We start from the raw sequence: 14,824 nt of genomic DNA on the forward strand, positions 1-14,824 counted from the left end.
TACCTACATTACAATAAAAAAAAAATGGCACAGTAGGACTTCACTGGCAGGTGAATGAAGTGCAGCATGCAATTGGCTCATACATCACTGCTAGCCAAGCTCAGACACCAGTAACAGCAACTTAACTGGAGCAGCCTTGACTGAGTTACCCTGCTTCTTGGCAGAGGTATCAGTAACCTGCAGCACAGATACACTGCAAGACACAGATCCAGTTGGCTTATTATTCTCTATGTTGTCACTGCCAGCAACCTTACCTTGAAAACCCCCCAAAATCTCTTAACTTTCATTATAAATCAAATGTGTTCTCTCTTTAAACACGCAAGCAAGAAACCAGGGGAGCCTTACTCTTTTATTAGCTGCAAGGTGCTCACTGACAAGACAATAAAAACCTGGCCATGTATTAAGCAAACCAGAGCAAGAAGGAAAAAGCACCATGGCTCACTGACAGCTCAGTTTTTTTTACAATGAGACTGCAGAGGGAAACAACTATGTAGATGTGGCAAGCTAGGACTAGAATTTGTTTGCAAGTCATCAAAACTACTGCTAAAAAACCCTTCATACTCTTGTATCTTTCAAGTGTAGCTCCATATCCTTTAAGAGTACATAAAGTAGCATTCGTAGAATCAAATCCGAAAACAGATCATGATAAACACTTTGAAGAAATCTTTAGGTTTATTAAGTCAAATGAGTGGAGGCTTTTTATATCCATTTATATCATTAATCCATCCCATTCACAAGCCTTTCAGACCTGGCTTCATCCAACCAGTTGCACCACCTTGGCTGGGCATCGCTGATCAAAAGGATTCACTGGTGACACGTCCCCTTCCAAGGTAAGGCTGCATTGCTTTGGGAAAGATGTAATAAGGGAAAAAAAGTGGGAGAATAAAAGCAGCTAAGCTCTTAAATGGGCTGCAACTACAACCATAGTCTCTCTGGGGATGTAACCCTTCACTATCTCCACATACAACTTCAATGTGATTAACCATGCTAGCTCAGATGTCTGTCAGTTTAGTTTAAACTAGAAACTTGTCTGCAAGTGTACATGAACAAACAGGACAAGCACATGGTATTCTCCTGAATGTTTTTCCAACCTCCAATTACATTTTGTTTGAGAACTTCCTGTGCAATTTACCATGTCTGTGACTGATGGATCCCAATGTAGCTGATTCATCACATTCTTAGTTTCTGTGTTCAATTTTGCTTTATTTTATTAAGTTGTTTTGAAGATTAGATGATCAATACCTAGTAGTAATAGTAATACCATGTTCTTTTCCTTACTGCGTCAGAGGTATGCATTACTAATTTAGAATGAACCAATGACACGTATTGTGTAATAAGAATAAAAACACACCTGGGAGTCTCCCACACAAGAAACAAGAGGAAGAAACCAAGGTTCAGAACCTGAGGAGGCATATCATGTGTCAGACACATGGCACACAAGGACAAAGGCTGTTTGAGGTGTGCTGAGGTTTCTGAAAGCCACATCCAGCTTCAAAGATCCATGAGCTGCAGATGTTTGGAGATCATGGGAAAACTAGAAAGAGCTGGCAAACACAACATGGCAAATTTAAGTTTCTTGGGCATTTACTTTTGGTGACTCTTCATTTCTTGAATAGGCTTTCCCTGTCCCTCTTTATTTTATGGGTATGTAACATAACTCCCTTCAGTCATCCTTCCCAGGTGAAGAATTCTTACTTGACTGTTGCTCATATAGAAATTGATTTCTTCCTTTTATCACCTATTTTACCCTCATACAAACCTTTAGTTTTACAACTTCTCTAATACATAAGAAGCCAAATACATGGTATTCAAGATACATGAAAATCACTGATTAATACAGTGGAATGATGATTTCTGTCCTTTTTGCTCTATACCATTTTTCTAATCATTCCTAAAAACTCACAGGTTCATGCACAGTTGAGTGATTTTGTTCCACTGGATGCGTCTTACTACTGCTCTTCTAACGCAGACATTCAGGGCAATTAGTCCTGCTGGGTATCCTGTATTTCTGGAAACAGGAAATAATCCTTAAAGAGAATATTAATAGAAAACATATTATATATTAAAAAGAAGAAGCGAACTTTCCCAGATGGACACTGGAAAAGCCATTTAAATACTGTGTGCTTGAAGTCTAAAAGTATTACAAACTTGAAATATAATAAAAATCTCTCTGAACACACCAGGCTGGGATTTACGTAATTCATATTGATCTGAAATGAACTCAAGTCAAAACACGTTGGGTCACTCTGCAGGAAATAGCACTGAACTTGAGAGAGATGTACACTGAATAGGGCAAAGACCAGACTAAAACCATGTCATGGAGCCCAGAGCAGGTGAAAGGATAACTTATCTCTACCCCTCAACAGAGGTTAAGATATAGTGATAGTGTGTTATTGTCCATCCTCCTGCCCTTTGCTTAAACTCCTGGCAAGAGCAACCAGTCAAAAACAGCAGAGTTCTTGAGACCTACTCAAAAGCAGAGTTTTCTGAGGACATTCTGTCAAAAAATCCTCAGCACACGCTGCTCGTTGTACAAGGATCCTGCCATGGAACGACAGGGCTGGCTGTGACAGCTCAGAAAACAGAGAGATGAATCCTAACTTTCACAGATACAAATTTCACAGTGCAGTGAAACTACCATTTTTGAACACAAGTTTTGTGCAAGTGAAGGTTAAGTTTATACAATGGGATAGCCAGGCACAAGCACTGAAGGTTTGTCTCCAACAGCAGATATGGACAAAGATACTGGGTAACTGACTGCGCACTGTGTGATTAATTTAGGCATCAATTAGATCTGTCTGTCTTCATGGGGGTAAATTCATTTCACATAGACTTGGAAGCGTACAATTTGCGGTATACAAAGCACTCCATAACCATTCTTATCCAAAGGGTTAAAGAAAATTATTTCAAATTTCAGTTAATTGGCTGTATTTTTAAAATAGCCTAATGTAAATTATTACATAGCTTACCCTTATAAGTTGTCACAGTTGTGATAAATATCCTATACTAGCTACAATTTGGGGAAAATATTTTCTTAACATACTTCTAATTGATTTTTTAAGACAATTTAAAAAAACAAATGTGCACTTTTTTTTTCTAAGTCTGATGACCAAAGCAACATTATTCCAAAATCAGTTCACTATAACAAAAATGACCACTGAAATCCAGTCTAAGTGAACTACACACCTCTAGTGAATAGCAACTCCAGTGCCAGGGTATGTAGTGGAAAAAACAGCCAGCAAATGGTACATCATCTTTCAAGATTGACTCAGGATTTCCTTTCATGGTAAAATTCATCCTCTCAACCTCTACTACTCTGTTACACCTAAACCTTCCATATGATTGAGGAGCTTCCATAAAAAGAGAGTGATCGAGGCATCTCTTGGGATATTCTAGTTTCATAGCCAGGCTTTCCCTATATTGCAATGCAGAGCAATACAAATCGGAACCTTTCAGGCATTGGATTTTACCTCCTAAGTCCTCAGATTGCCTTTATTTTGTAAAATTTCTCTAGAGTTCTTTTATTGTACAGTGTCTTCCGACATGTCCAATTAAAAATCATACCAGATTTTTCTAAAAGGAATTTGCCAAAGTGAGAACACTTATGTATCAGCTACCATTTGTTTCTGCTCATTACACTCATGAAATCTCCTGCATTTATTTTTGTTACAGGCAGAGATTTGGCATAAGGACCCAAAGTATTTGCAGTACATTCAGCAAGTAGCTGAATCATTAGAAGAGCTCTTGATTTAAACAGAAACCTACAAGTAGTACAGACAACTCTTATTTCTATTACAGTTGCCCTTAGTCATGCTTTTGCTTTCTCTTACACAAAAGGAACGGGAGTCAAGTTCATCACAATTTCTCTAGATCTATTTATTCACAGGAAACTGTCCTTGAACACAAGGTTAGTCAGTACCCTGACTATGACAAGGTGAAGTAAATAGGAGCTTGGCCAACTTTAAATGACGTTATTAAACTGAATTGTTCAAATGATCTGGACTTCTACTATTTATCACATTTATGTGAGTGAAACAACTCATCAACCTGTACTAAAGTTCAGAGTTCTGTCCAAAATATGGTGCTCTCATTATCCATGGAACTTATCTAGTGCAGAGCCCTAAAACGCAATTAAAGGAATTATTTAAGTGATAACTGAAAAGGGCAATAGTGCAACTAATTCACTTTTCAACTATTCACCTACTTACGTTACTGCTACAGGTAGTAAAAGATTTCCAGTTTAAATTCTGCTTTGAAAAGGGAAATAAACACAAAATTCATCAACAAAAAGCAGTAAATCAGTAGATCTTATTTTGGAAAGAGATACAGAAAATCTGATGTTGAGAAACATAAAATGATAAACCATTATTATTCATCTCAACAAGAATTGCCTATATGGCCATGATTTTACTTGTTTCTTTATTATATTTCAGCCTAACCCAAGGCTGAGCCTGACTCACTAGTAATACAAGGATTGAAAATATACATCTGTTTTCAATGTCAGTTCTACAGATGTTTACAGATCACCAAGTTCTTCTCATCAAAACCCAGTAAAAATTGTATTATACATAAATACAAATGTATATACACCAACTTTAAATTAATATGCTAAATATAATCTGATGTATATTATATGAATCCAAAAGCATCAACTATGATTGTTTTTTTTCCCCACAGCAATTACTTTTCCATACGATAAACATTAGCAATTTTCTTTAAAACTCATTAGCAGCTGTGATGAAGACTCCACATGAAGAAACATAGTTTTTGCAAAGGAAAGATCTCAGGGTTAATGGGAAATTTAGTTCCAAATCTGGGGCAAAGCATTTAGTTATGTTAATTTAAGCACTTAACTAAAATCCAACATAACCAGATTCAAAGGTTAAAGACATAATTCCAAATGCCACTTAATTATTTATTGGCTCAAACTGAACACATGCTTAAATACATTCCTTAGCTAACACTAACATTAACTAGTTTTACACTAACTCAACTTTTTAAAATACAGGAAAAGGTTTGGTATTTATTTGATCTGACTTCTTTAGCATATGCTAGAGCTCTTCCTTACTGGAGAGACATGCATCTCAAGAAAAGCTAGCACATAACTACAATATCATACTGATACTTGATAGAGGAAATGTACATAAAATGACCACAACTTACAGAACAAAATTTTTTAAGAGTCTGAATTACAAATCCACAAATCATGAGGAAAATCTTTGTTCCCTGCATATATCTGGATTATAAAATCAAGATACATCATTCTTGTAGAACAAGTGTACTGATCAAGAGTAGATTTACAGGACACTATTTTTGTAGTATTTCTTCAATTGCACTTAAATAGCTTTTAAAATAATCATAAATACAATCATGAATGTCAGCACTTAATCAAAGTGGAACCTTAAATTAGAGGGAAGCATTTTTTAACTCTAATACAGCGTAAAACTGTATTAGGAAAGGGAGAAGTGGAAAAAACGAGAGAACAACTGCGTTATTGTTTTTTTCATTAGTTCCTTATTTCCACTTCCGCTGTTCTCATTTCCCCCCTGTATCCTCTCCTGCTGAATTCACTTCTTCCATTTGCTTTCTTGCAGAGTTCACTTTTTCTAACAACAGGAATATGTGTTCTGCAAACTCCCGGACAGCACCACAGCCACCACTGCTTTTACAGATGTAACCAGCGGCCTTCTGAGCAAGTGCACAAGCATCAGCGGGCACACCACTCATGCCAGCTTTCTTCAGGCATTCCACATCAGATTCTTCATTTCCTATTGAAAAAAAGTGACAGACGTAAAAAAAAAAAATACCACAGAGTAGAAAACCTGAGCAAAATCAATGGTTTTTTTTCTGTTTAAATATTAATCCGGTTATTAGAATTTCTATTTTTGCCACATTTTTTATCCAAGAAGCTCAAAAGCACTTCAAGTACATATTTGTAGAAAATCCAGTGATGAACGTGAACTCTGATCATACTTTACACATCATATTCACGCAAAAGAGCTCTACTTTTAGGAAGAGTAAAATTGTTTGATCAACTGAGTAAGCACTTCCAGGACTCTGCAACTAAGCTATCACTGAAATATAGCTTTGTACAGGATCACATAGCTTTCAGTTTTAATTCTGTGTGATTTGTTTCTAATTCAGAGTAGAATCTGTACGATACTAATCTGAAACACATTACAGTCAAATCAGGATTGTAAACTATAACTGCACACTTCTGTAATATGAAAAGCTTTTCTAAATCACATTATAAACATAACTAATATATCATACAAAATTCAATACTGATTCATCACTGCATTTAATATTTAGATTGTACCCAAATAAGACTTAAAATATGCATCTGCTTTTGGTGATAATGTGGTATTGCTTGCACTTTAATCCCACTAAATTTAGCAAAGAGCAGTGTTTTAAAGAGAAACTGACCTAAGTAAGCAACCTCTTTCCAGCTCAAACCAATGTCTTTTTGCCAGTTCTCCAGGACTTGTAGTTTATTTGTTGCATTAACTTCTGCTACACATCCCAGCTGCATGGCTGACAGGGATTTTGAACAATCTCTTTCAGAGATGAGTCGAACCTATTAAATCAAGTCAAGTTAGAATAAAACCTACATACAAATAAAACAAGATGGGTAAGTTGATTTATGAAAAAAAGAGTAAAAGTGATGTTTCTTAGAAGCATAATCAGGTATCAGAAGAGTTCTGCGTGACTCGTTTCCTCATTCAGAACTCAGAACAGAAGTGATTTGTGTCCAAGAAAAGCATATTACAGTCTTGAATTACGAAGTGCTTTGGGAAAGTGAAATATCATTCCACAGGCTTCCCTGAGCTTCCCAAAATAGAAGTTTACTTTTGTCTTTTTAAACGCACCACATACCAAATAAAACACCAGATACACCACAGTACAATGCCATGCTCGGTATCTAATGCAGTATCATCTAATCTAAGGCAAAGTAGGGTATTAAAGAGCTTCTGAGGACAGCTTCTGAAATATTTGTAGAAGTAAACTATTTTGAAGTATTTTTCCTGATTCCTCTATATAATAACATAATCGTTTTAGCTACAGAAGGACTTCAGAATACCTAGAGACCACTGAACAGATTGAAGTGGTGTGGCATATGAATCTCTTGAGATTTAAATTCAAATGTGAAATTTAGAAACAATATGTAGGGTAGGTTAAAACCAGAAGATGATTGCAGCAAGATTTTTGAAGATTTAAGACACAACCTCTCCACATTTTCTCTCCAAGTTGTGGACAAGCTTATCATGCCTAATCGCTGTTAAGTGCTAACAAGTATTTGGCATTGATTAAGTACAGAACAAATGGGACTGGTGTACAGAGTAAGACTGTATTAGCACTATACACCAAAAATAAAGTAAATGAAGCACAAAGCCCAAGAGATTTTTTATAACAGATTCCAAGTCAGTTAAAGTATGGAAATAGGCATCCACAGGCAACAAAACAATTACAAGCTTCCTCTCTTTTGCCTCACAGATGAAGCTAAAGAAGTTTTGGAAAACCACCTACTCTATTCCACTGCCCCGAGGCAGCACTACCTACACTTTAATATGTAAAGAATGTCTTGCCTAACCTGTTACAACAACAGGAAGAAAGCCCATAACAGAGACTCCAAATGTATCTGCAATGGCCTACTTGTGGTTTAACTAGCTTTGCCATACCCATGCTTACCTCTATATGCAACAGGATTTAGACTAGGCCCTGTGAAGGCAGCCCATATCTGCATCTAGTTCTTACCTCAATAAATTCTCCGAGCTACATCAAAGGCAGAAGCACACAGAGACAATAACAGGAAGACTAATTTCACATAAACGCAATCGAATACTCTGTTCAGCACCATACAACAACAATAATAAAAAAGTAACAGCAATAACTAAGGAAAGCATCCACATTATAATTTGTGTTTTTTTCATTTACATCAAATCATTACCACATAAGTCACAGTTAAAGCAACTACGCAGATGGAAATGATTGGGGTTTGATTTCTCCTCTGCCACAGTAACAAGTCATATAGGATGAGCCAAGTAATTTTCCTGGGTATCTCTTCTTCTTACATAGCTGAGAGATAACAAACATAGTCTTGCTTGGTAAAGCTATTGCAAAAACACAATTTATACAGCAGAGACATGTCACAGTAAACAATAATGATATGAAGTGATTGCTAGCTAATGTGTGTCTAGACTAAACAGCACACAGTATGATTGGTGCTATCAAAACACCATATAAATGTCTTCCCACATTCTTCAGGGACAAGAAGAAAAAGATACCATAGCTTCTACAGATGAGATTGAGCATGTTATCAAAATATACTTATTTTCCTCTAAGGAATCTGAGAACAATGTTTGTCCCAATCCTGAACCAGAGTATTGTGCTGATTAATCACAATAATAAATAAAGCCTTACACTTCAGAACAATCCTCACCTGGATTCCCCTTTTCTTTAATAGATTGATACCAACAATATCTCTATAATCGTAGGAGACCATTTCCTTGTGATCTTCTGTGACATAAATGCGACCATTTGTCAGGCATCCATCAACACTGCAAACCAATAGCTTCACTTCTTTTAATGGGTCCTTGCCAAAATATCCAAAGCTAAGACAAAGAAATTATCTTTTCAGATGGAAGTTTTTGTGCATTCCGAAAACAAATATTTCAACTATAATTGTGAACTCCAGGCAGAAGAACTGTTCTGGCTTTAAAATTCTCATTTTTTCCCTTAAGGTCTTCCTTTAGTTTCTTTACTCTTCAACTAGATTCTCCCTCTTCAATTAAAAAAAGACCACAAAGCCAAAAGACAAGTTATGTCTCCCATTTAAAAATCAGAATGAGATTTACTTACTTAGCATAAAAAGTTATGTTCTATATGGCATTTGTGTTGGGAAAAAGCAAAATGGAGTAAAGGATGATAAAGGTACAGCAAACAGATTCAATTCCCATCTACTATTTCCTTATAGAAATACAGAGTAGTTGCAAAGAAAAGGCAACAAGCAAGATGTAATCAGCCCATGTCTTCTACTTGGACCACTCTTCACACTCTACAACTTCCTGAAGGGAGGTTGTGATGATGAGGGATTTGGCCTCTTCTCCCAGGCAACAAACAGGACCCAAGGAAATGACCACAAGTTGCACCAGGGGAGACTGGGAGATGTAGATTAGATGTAAGGAAAAACTTTCTCTCTCAAAGAGTGGTCAGGCACTGGAATGGCGTGCCCAGGGAGTGGGTGGAGTCATCGTCCCTGGCGGTGTTCAGGAGGCATCTGGATGAGGTGCTACAAGATATGGGTTAGTAGCTTAATGTGTAGTAAGGGTGATAGGAGGATGGTTGGACTAGATGATCTTGTAGGCCTTTTCCAACCTTGCAATTCTATGATTCTGCAATTCTATGATTCTACAATTCTATGATTTAGTCACGTGCATGACCAAACATTTAAGCTTAACACAACAGCTAGAAAAAAAACAGAGATTACATTAACACACTGCTAGGAGATATTGAGGATTACAATCTTCCTTTTCCCCAGACTGAACTTACACAAATAAGAAACACATATAAATATATAGCAAAGGTAATTCAGATGATTTTAACAAAGAACGGAAAAATAAAGTATTTCAATTATCTTGAATAATTTGTTAAATTGAAACTTAAAAAAAAACCAACAACCTTCAAGTTCACACGATCATTCTTTGAAACAATTATTAATTTTAAAGAAATAAAAGGAATTATAGTGCTTTTACCTCAATACTCTTTGCTCTGCAATAGGCCAGTCAATATCTATATCAATATCCACACTGTGCTCAGCACGCATTTCATAGTAGGCCATTTTACCACCCTAAATAAAGTAGAATCCATTACAATTTTCTGCTCGAGTTAATACAACTACAGAATGGTACAATTTAGTACTATGTAATGAAAGCTAAAGAATCTGGTTACACTGCAGTCACAGTAGCTAAAAGGCAAGTGAACCAGCAACAATATTTTGTCTGTTACACAGAACCAAGTATTTGAAACTTTATTAAAGCAATGGTTAGGATCTTCCTTTCACAACTAGAGGAAGCATGCAAGAAAGATGGTATATATTATAGTTATTAGGATGTACAGATTTCAGCAGGTCTTTTAATACAGTAAGATGGCAAACCTATTTTCCATGAGAAGGGTAAGGGATTATATTTGTAGCTCTGTATTACTACACTAGTATGCAAACATCAGGAGAGGGTAACAGACTGTTCAAACCACAGCACAAAACTGGCAGAGAACAAAGGGTGTAAACTGCCCGAGAATACAAGTTTATAAAGTAAGAAGGCTATGGTACTGCATTAATGTAAGCTTTTCACTCAGTAATACTAAACTGAATTATAAGATACATACGTACAGTAAACTTACGTGAAACTCCTTATACATATATATTGTAACATATTATTTGTACAAATATGTTTGCTGTGAAGGAAGCTGTAACTGAACTGCCCTGATTACAGTCAGTCCTGTCATGTTACAAGACATAAGCTAACTGTCCTAAGGCCAAAGTGCTGTTAGCAGACCACATAAGAAACAGAAACATAACATTGAATTCAAATCCCTCTGTGACAAAAGTTAAAAGATGCGTTATTATAAAGGGCCATGAAAACCTGAAGCACTAACCTGCAAGTAGCCTTTCTCGATCAAATGCCTCTTAGCAAAATAAAATGAGCCATTTTCATACAGCTCCCCAGGCCAATCTTGCCGCCGATACCGCTTTGCTGGATTCAGGTTCTGGGGCTCTGTCATTTTGTTTTCTGTTAACAGAGAGAAAAGGAAAAAAAAAAAAAAGAAAGAAAAACCCAATAAGTTTTCCAGAATGCTCATTCAGAATCACTTAACAACTTTCGCTATAAACCTTCTGTTGAAAAACTAAGAACACAATTCAGACACCGTCTTCTTTTGTTATCCTCTCTCGTGGCCTTCAACTCATTTACAAAGAATCACCAAACGTCTTGCTATTTCTCAGAACTATGGATAACGACATGGAGGACTGTCTACTGTCTCCTGGTACATGGCAGGAAGGGATTTGGCTTTCAGAGAGGGAACACAGAAAACATTCAGCTATGTACACCTAGAAACCAGAGCGCCCCAAGTACCCGAGAACTGAGGGGACCAACCTGAAATATATGAAGTGATAAAAGAGCATGGGAAGAGAAAATTTTTCTGTGAAAATATTTTGGCACTTCTCAAACAAACCAAACAGATGAGAGAGTATCTGAACTAGGCATTTTGAGGAAAAAAGGAACCAAACATTTATGCTTTAATCACAGAAATAAAGGCAACACAGACAATGGGGGGAATAGTTCTTTGTACAAACACAGGAGGTACCCTTAGAGACATGAAAAGATACAATCTTTATTTGAAAATAAAGACTTCAGTCTTCAGTCCTCTTGGCAACTGTAGCTGAAAGGCATATTTGCTCTAGGAAAAAGAGTCATCATATTCTTCTGTATGAGCTAATTACCATGAGTTCAGTCCTCATGAATCAAAGGCAGTTTGCAATTTCATATAAGTCAGCAGACAAATTAGCAGGCTGAAGCAAATCTTAAGCCTCCAGGCTAGGAGGCTATCATCCTGTCTTCACTAAGATTTCACCTCACACTATTTGCAACTTATTAGCTATTGCATGGTAAGATTAAGTATCTCCCTAGTTAAGACACGACCTCAGTGTCACGTCCACAAAATCATGATAACCCACCAAGCAGGCACAAACATGTAAATTTGGGAGTTACATTTTGAGTCTACACATGCTAACAACATTTTCATTTTTAGCATCTTATCACTTCCAGAAACCAATTACAGAATTGCTGAGTAATGACCAGTAATATTAAAACAGTAATACTTGAAAAGTGATCTCACACCTCCCCAGGAACCCAGCCCATGCTCATGATATCATTCCCAAATATAAATGTCTTGAGTATGAACAGTAACCCCCTGAATAAAACATTGACTAATTTTAACTGTAGCCACAAACAAACAAACAAAAATCTTACCTCCTTTTTTTACCTCACTCCATCTAAATTGATGCCGTCTCACAACAGAGAAAACAGAATCAAAGCCCTCCTTTTGAATCAGATTTGCTACTTTTATAAGATCACTGGGATGTAGACAGGGAGATGTTGCTTGAATATTTCCTACAATATCGACCTCTGAAGAAAAATAAACATACATTTATGAAACAGTGAGTATTTTTAATACATGCAACCCCAAAGTGTGGGATGAGTAGAGGCCGCAAAAGAAGGAAATCTTTCCAACTTTTATTTAATATATGCTTTAGTTATTTTTCTAAATAGTAAGTGAATCATCCCTCTGGGACTACAACGTAAAAGCTTAATATGCCTCATTACTGATTTACCATGATGATGGTTAAGAAACTCTCTGATAGTTTCTAGGGAGGTAGAGGAGTCTTGAGATACTTCAGGGCTTCGGCGATGAACTTGAGCACCAAACTGCTTTGCAACCTTCTCAATTTCATCATGGTCTGTAGATACCCACACACTGTTGGCAGACATTAACAGAAATTAATGATCATATAAAGAACAATATTCAGCAAAAGGCTATTCCGACACAATCTGCTCACCTGAACAACACCCTGTCCTGTAATTGGCGTTACAGGGAACTATTTCTTGTATTCGTGAAGTAAAACCTTACATCAGTCCAACATAGCACTTTTAAGAACAGAGATGAAGACTGTAAAACCTCAAGCCTGGGTTGCATTTCAGTTTAATGTTGTAAGGTGCCTGACCTGCCATATATACAGGTAGCTTAAGAAACATAAAATTCAGATGCACAACCAGAAAATTCAATGCCAACTTGCCACAATGTTAGGCATGCTAAAATATTATTGAACTGTGACTAGCTTGAACAATGTACTTAGAATAACAGCAGGGTTCAGAAACAAGACCAACAGCAAGTAAAAGTGCCACTCTGTCAGAAGACTAGCTTGTTCTGCAAGAATTTTAAAGTGCATTAGCTAGGCTTCATATAATCGCACAGAAGGAGCTGTTCGAGTGACAAACACATCAGTTTTGGCACCGGAAACCTTCAATACTGGTAAGGCAGGATTGTTGCAGTTCAGGGATAATAAACATTTACAAAGGGAAGGACCAAGTCTGAGCATTATGTGATGGTAAACACTTCTGCCTGAGTAAGCCACCTGTAAGGTGGTTGCTGTCACTGCTATGACAATAATAATTAAAAAAAGCAACATATAAAAACAAAAATTATGATAAAAACCTTTACTCTCTCAGAAAGATTGGCGTTCTCAACGCACTGCACGCAACAAATGGCACTTTAATTAACTTTTTCCATTCAAAGACATCATGAGATCATCTGTATCTGACAGTGACACAAAGTCAAGTCACACCCATGTAAATGAACGAAGAGGAAGTCTTTTCCATAAGCTGCCCAAGTCTGGCTAATTCAAACAGTCACTGCCCATTTAACCAACAGAGTTTGGCTATGTAATGGGCAACATGAAAAACCTTGCACACATGCACCACATTCACAGTAAGTCACGAAGCAGTACGGATTCACATGGAGGAAGTAATTACCAATAATCTAGAAGCCACACACTGTTCCTTTACGAAAAAAAAAATAAAGTCATAGACGCTTGTTCTACTTTTTAGAATAGAATAAAAAGGATTTTTCAGAGCAGACAGCAGTACAGCAGCTGTGAAAACATGGAAGATGGTGCATACTTCCTGCACTCAGCCCGGCTGGTGCTCATTTCTGGACTTCAATGCAAAGCTTGTGAGTCAAGTCCCTGCCCTTAGCGTAGTCCAGCAAGTTGACAGCAGGAAGTTACACCCAGGTATGCTGTATACCAGGAGCACCCTCAGCGTGCACTGCCTTTAGCTTCGTCTATTAGCGTATGTGTGGCAAACTCTTTTTTTGATCCTGGTAAATGGCAGAATCGTGCAACAGCCTCGTAGGAACGTGTAATAGCCAGGGAGAAGTGCGTAAAGCCCATAGAATAGCACCAAAGAACATCCCAAGTGGGAAGGCACTCAGAAAGAACACCGAGCCCAGCTCCCGGCTGCACGCAAGGCTCCACGCACCGCCACAAGCTGGGCTCCTGGTACACACGGTTATTCCCTTCCCTTTGACATCTGCGGGACTGCCTCTGACCCCCGGAACACCGGAGCCGAGCCCTGCTGGGCTGCGGGCCGCCATCTCTGGACAAACCCGAGGGGCCGCCTCGGCCAACCCCCGGCCAGCCCGCAGCGTTTCGCATCACCACTATCCGCTCCGGCCCACGGGAGCCCCCCGCCCGCGAGGGGGCCGAAGGCGCATGCGCACCTGTGGAAGACGCCGGCGTCGATGGCGGCGCGCAGCACCCAGCCGATAAGCGGCACGCCCGCCAGCAGCTTGATGTTCTTCAGCGGGATCCCCTTGCTGCCGCCGCGCGCCAGCACCAGCGCGGCCAGATGGGAGCGCGGCTGCGCCTCATCCGTCTCCATGCCGCGTTCCTCGGGCGGGCGCTACCGACCCGCCGTGCGCCACGTACCCCTCCCCGAGCTCTGCGTGCCTGCGTGCATGCGTGCTGGGAAGTGTAGTCCTGCGCCCGCCACGGCTGCGGTGTCATGGCGGGGTTAGGGGGGTGTAGTCGTGTTTCTTAGCTGGCAGTCGGGTGCTTCTCGAAGCTGATGTGCGGAGTCCTGTGGAAGCCCCAGATGATCAAGTCCTGTAGTCTTCCATTGTTTGCCCTCGTAAATCTCAAACTTGAGCGGGTTGTCCCGTGTCACGTCCTTCTCGTGTGAGGAGTCCCGGCAGAGGGCAGAGTCCTCTC

The 14,824-nt window shown here is 38.6% G+C and overlaps 1 protein-coding gene across 2 annotated transcripts; it reads right to left on the reverse strand.

Moving 5' to 3' along the window:
- Positions 1 to 4,289: 4,289 nt before the first annotated feature.
- Positions 4,290 to 14,515, reverse strand: CMAS (cytidine monophosphate N-acetylneuraminic acid synthetase). 2 transcript variants are annotated; one of them, XM_416429.8, is made up of 8 exons: positions 14,335 to 14,515; positions 12,389 to 12,531; positions 12,027 to 12,182; positions 10,654 to 10,787; positions 9,753 to 9,847; positions 8,441 to 8,612; positions 6,427 to 6,577; positions 4,290 to 5,768 (listed from the first exon to the last, which is right to left on the reverse strand). In XM_416429.8, the coding sequence occupies exons 1-8, from the start codon at positions 14,493 to 14,495 to the stop codon at positions 5,536 to 5,538; spliced, it is 1,245 nt and encodes a 414-aa protein (XP_416429.2). In that variant the 5' UTR covers positions 14,496 to 14,515; the 3' UTR covers positions 4,290 to 5,535. The 2 variants fall into 2 exon arrangements, with proteins under 2 accessions (XP_416429.2, XP_040509640.1); XM_040653706.2 differs by lacking the exon at positions 14,335 to 14,515 and adding an exon at positions 14,094 to 14,318.
- Between the last annotated feature and the right edge of the window lie 309 nt (positions 14,516 to 14,824).

Source organism: Gallus gallus, chromosome 1, assembly GCF_016699485.2.
Source record: "Gallus gallus isolate bGalGal1 chromosome 1, bGalGal1.mat.broiler.GRCg7b, whole genome shotgun sequence".
NCBI lineage: Eukaryota > Metazoa > Chordata > Aves > Galliformes > Phasianidae > Gallus > Gallus gallus.

Coding starts and splice junctions, on each gene's coding strand:
- CMAS (XM_040653706.2), bottom strand. CDS start 14,269: ATGCGAAACGCTGCGGGCTGGCCGGGGGTTGGCCGAGGCGGCCCCTCG. Junction 8,613..9,752: donor GCAGAGCAAAGAGTATTGAG/GTAAAAGCACTA, acceptor TCTTTGTCTTAG/CTTTGGATATTTTGGCAAGG. Junction 5,769..6,426: donor GAAAGAGGTTGCTTACTTAG/GTCAGTTTCTCT, acceptor TTTTTTCAATAG/GAAATGAAGAATCTGATGTG.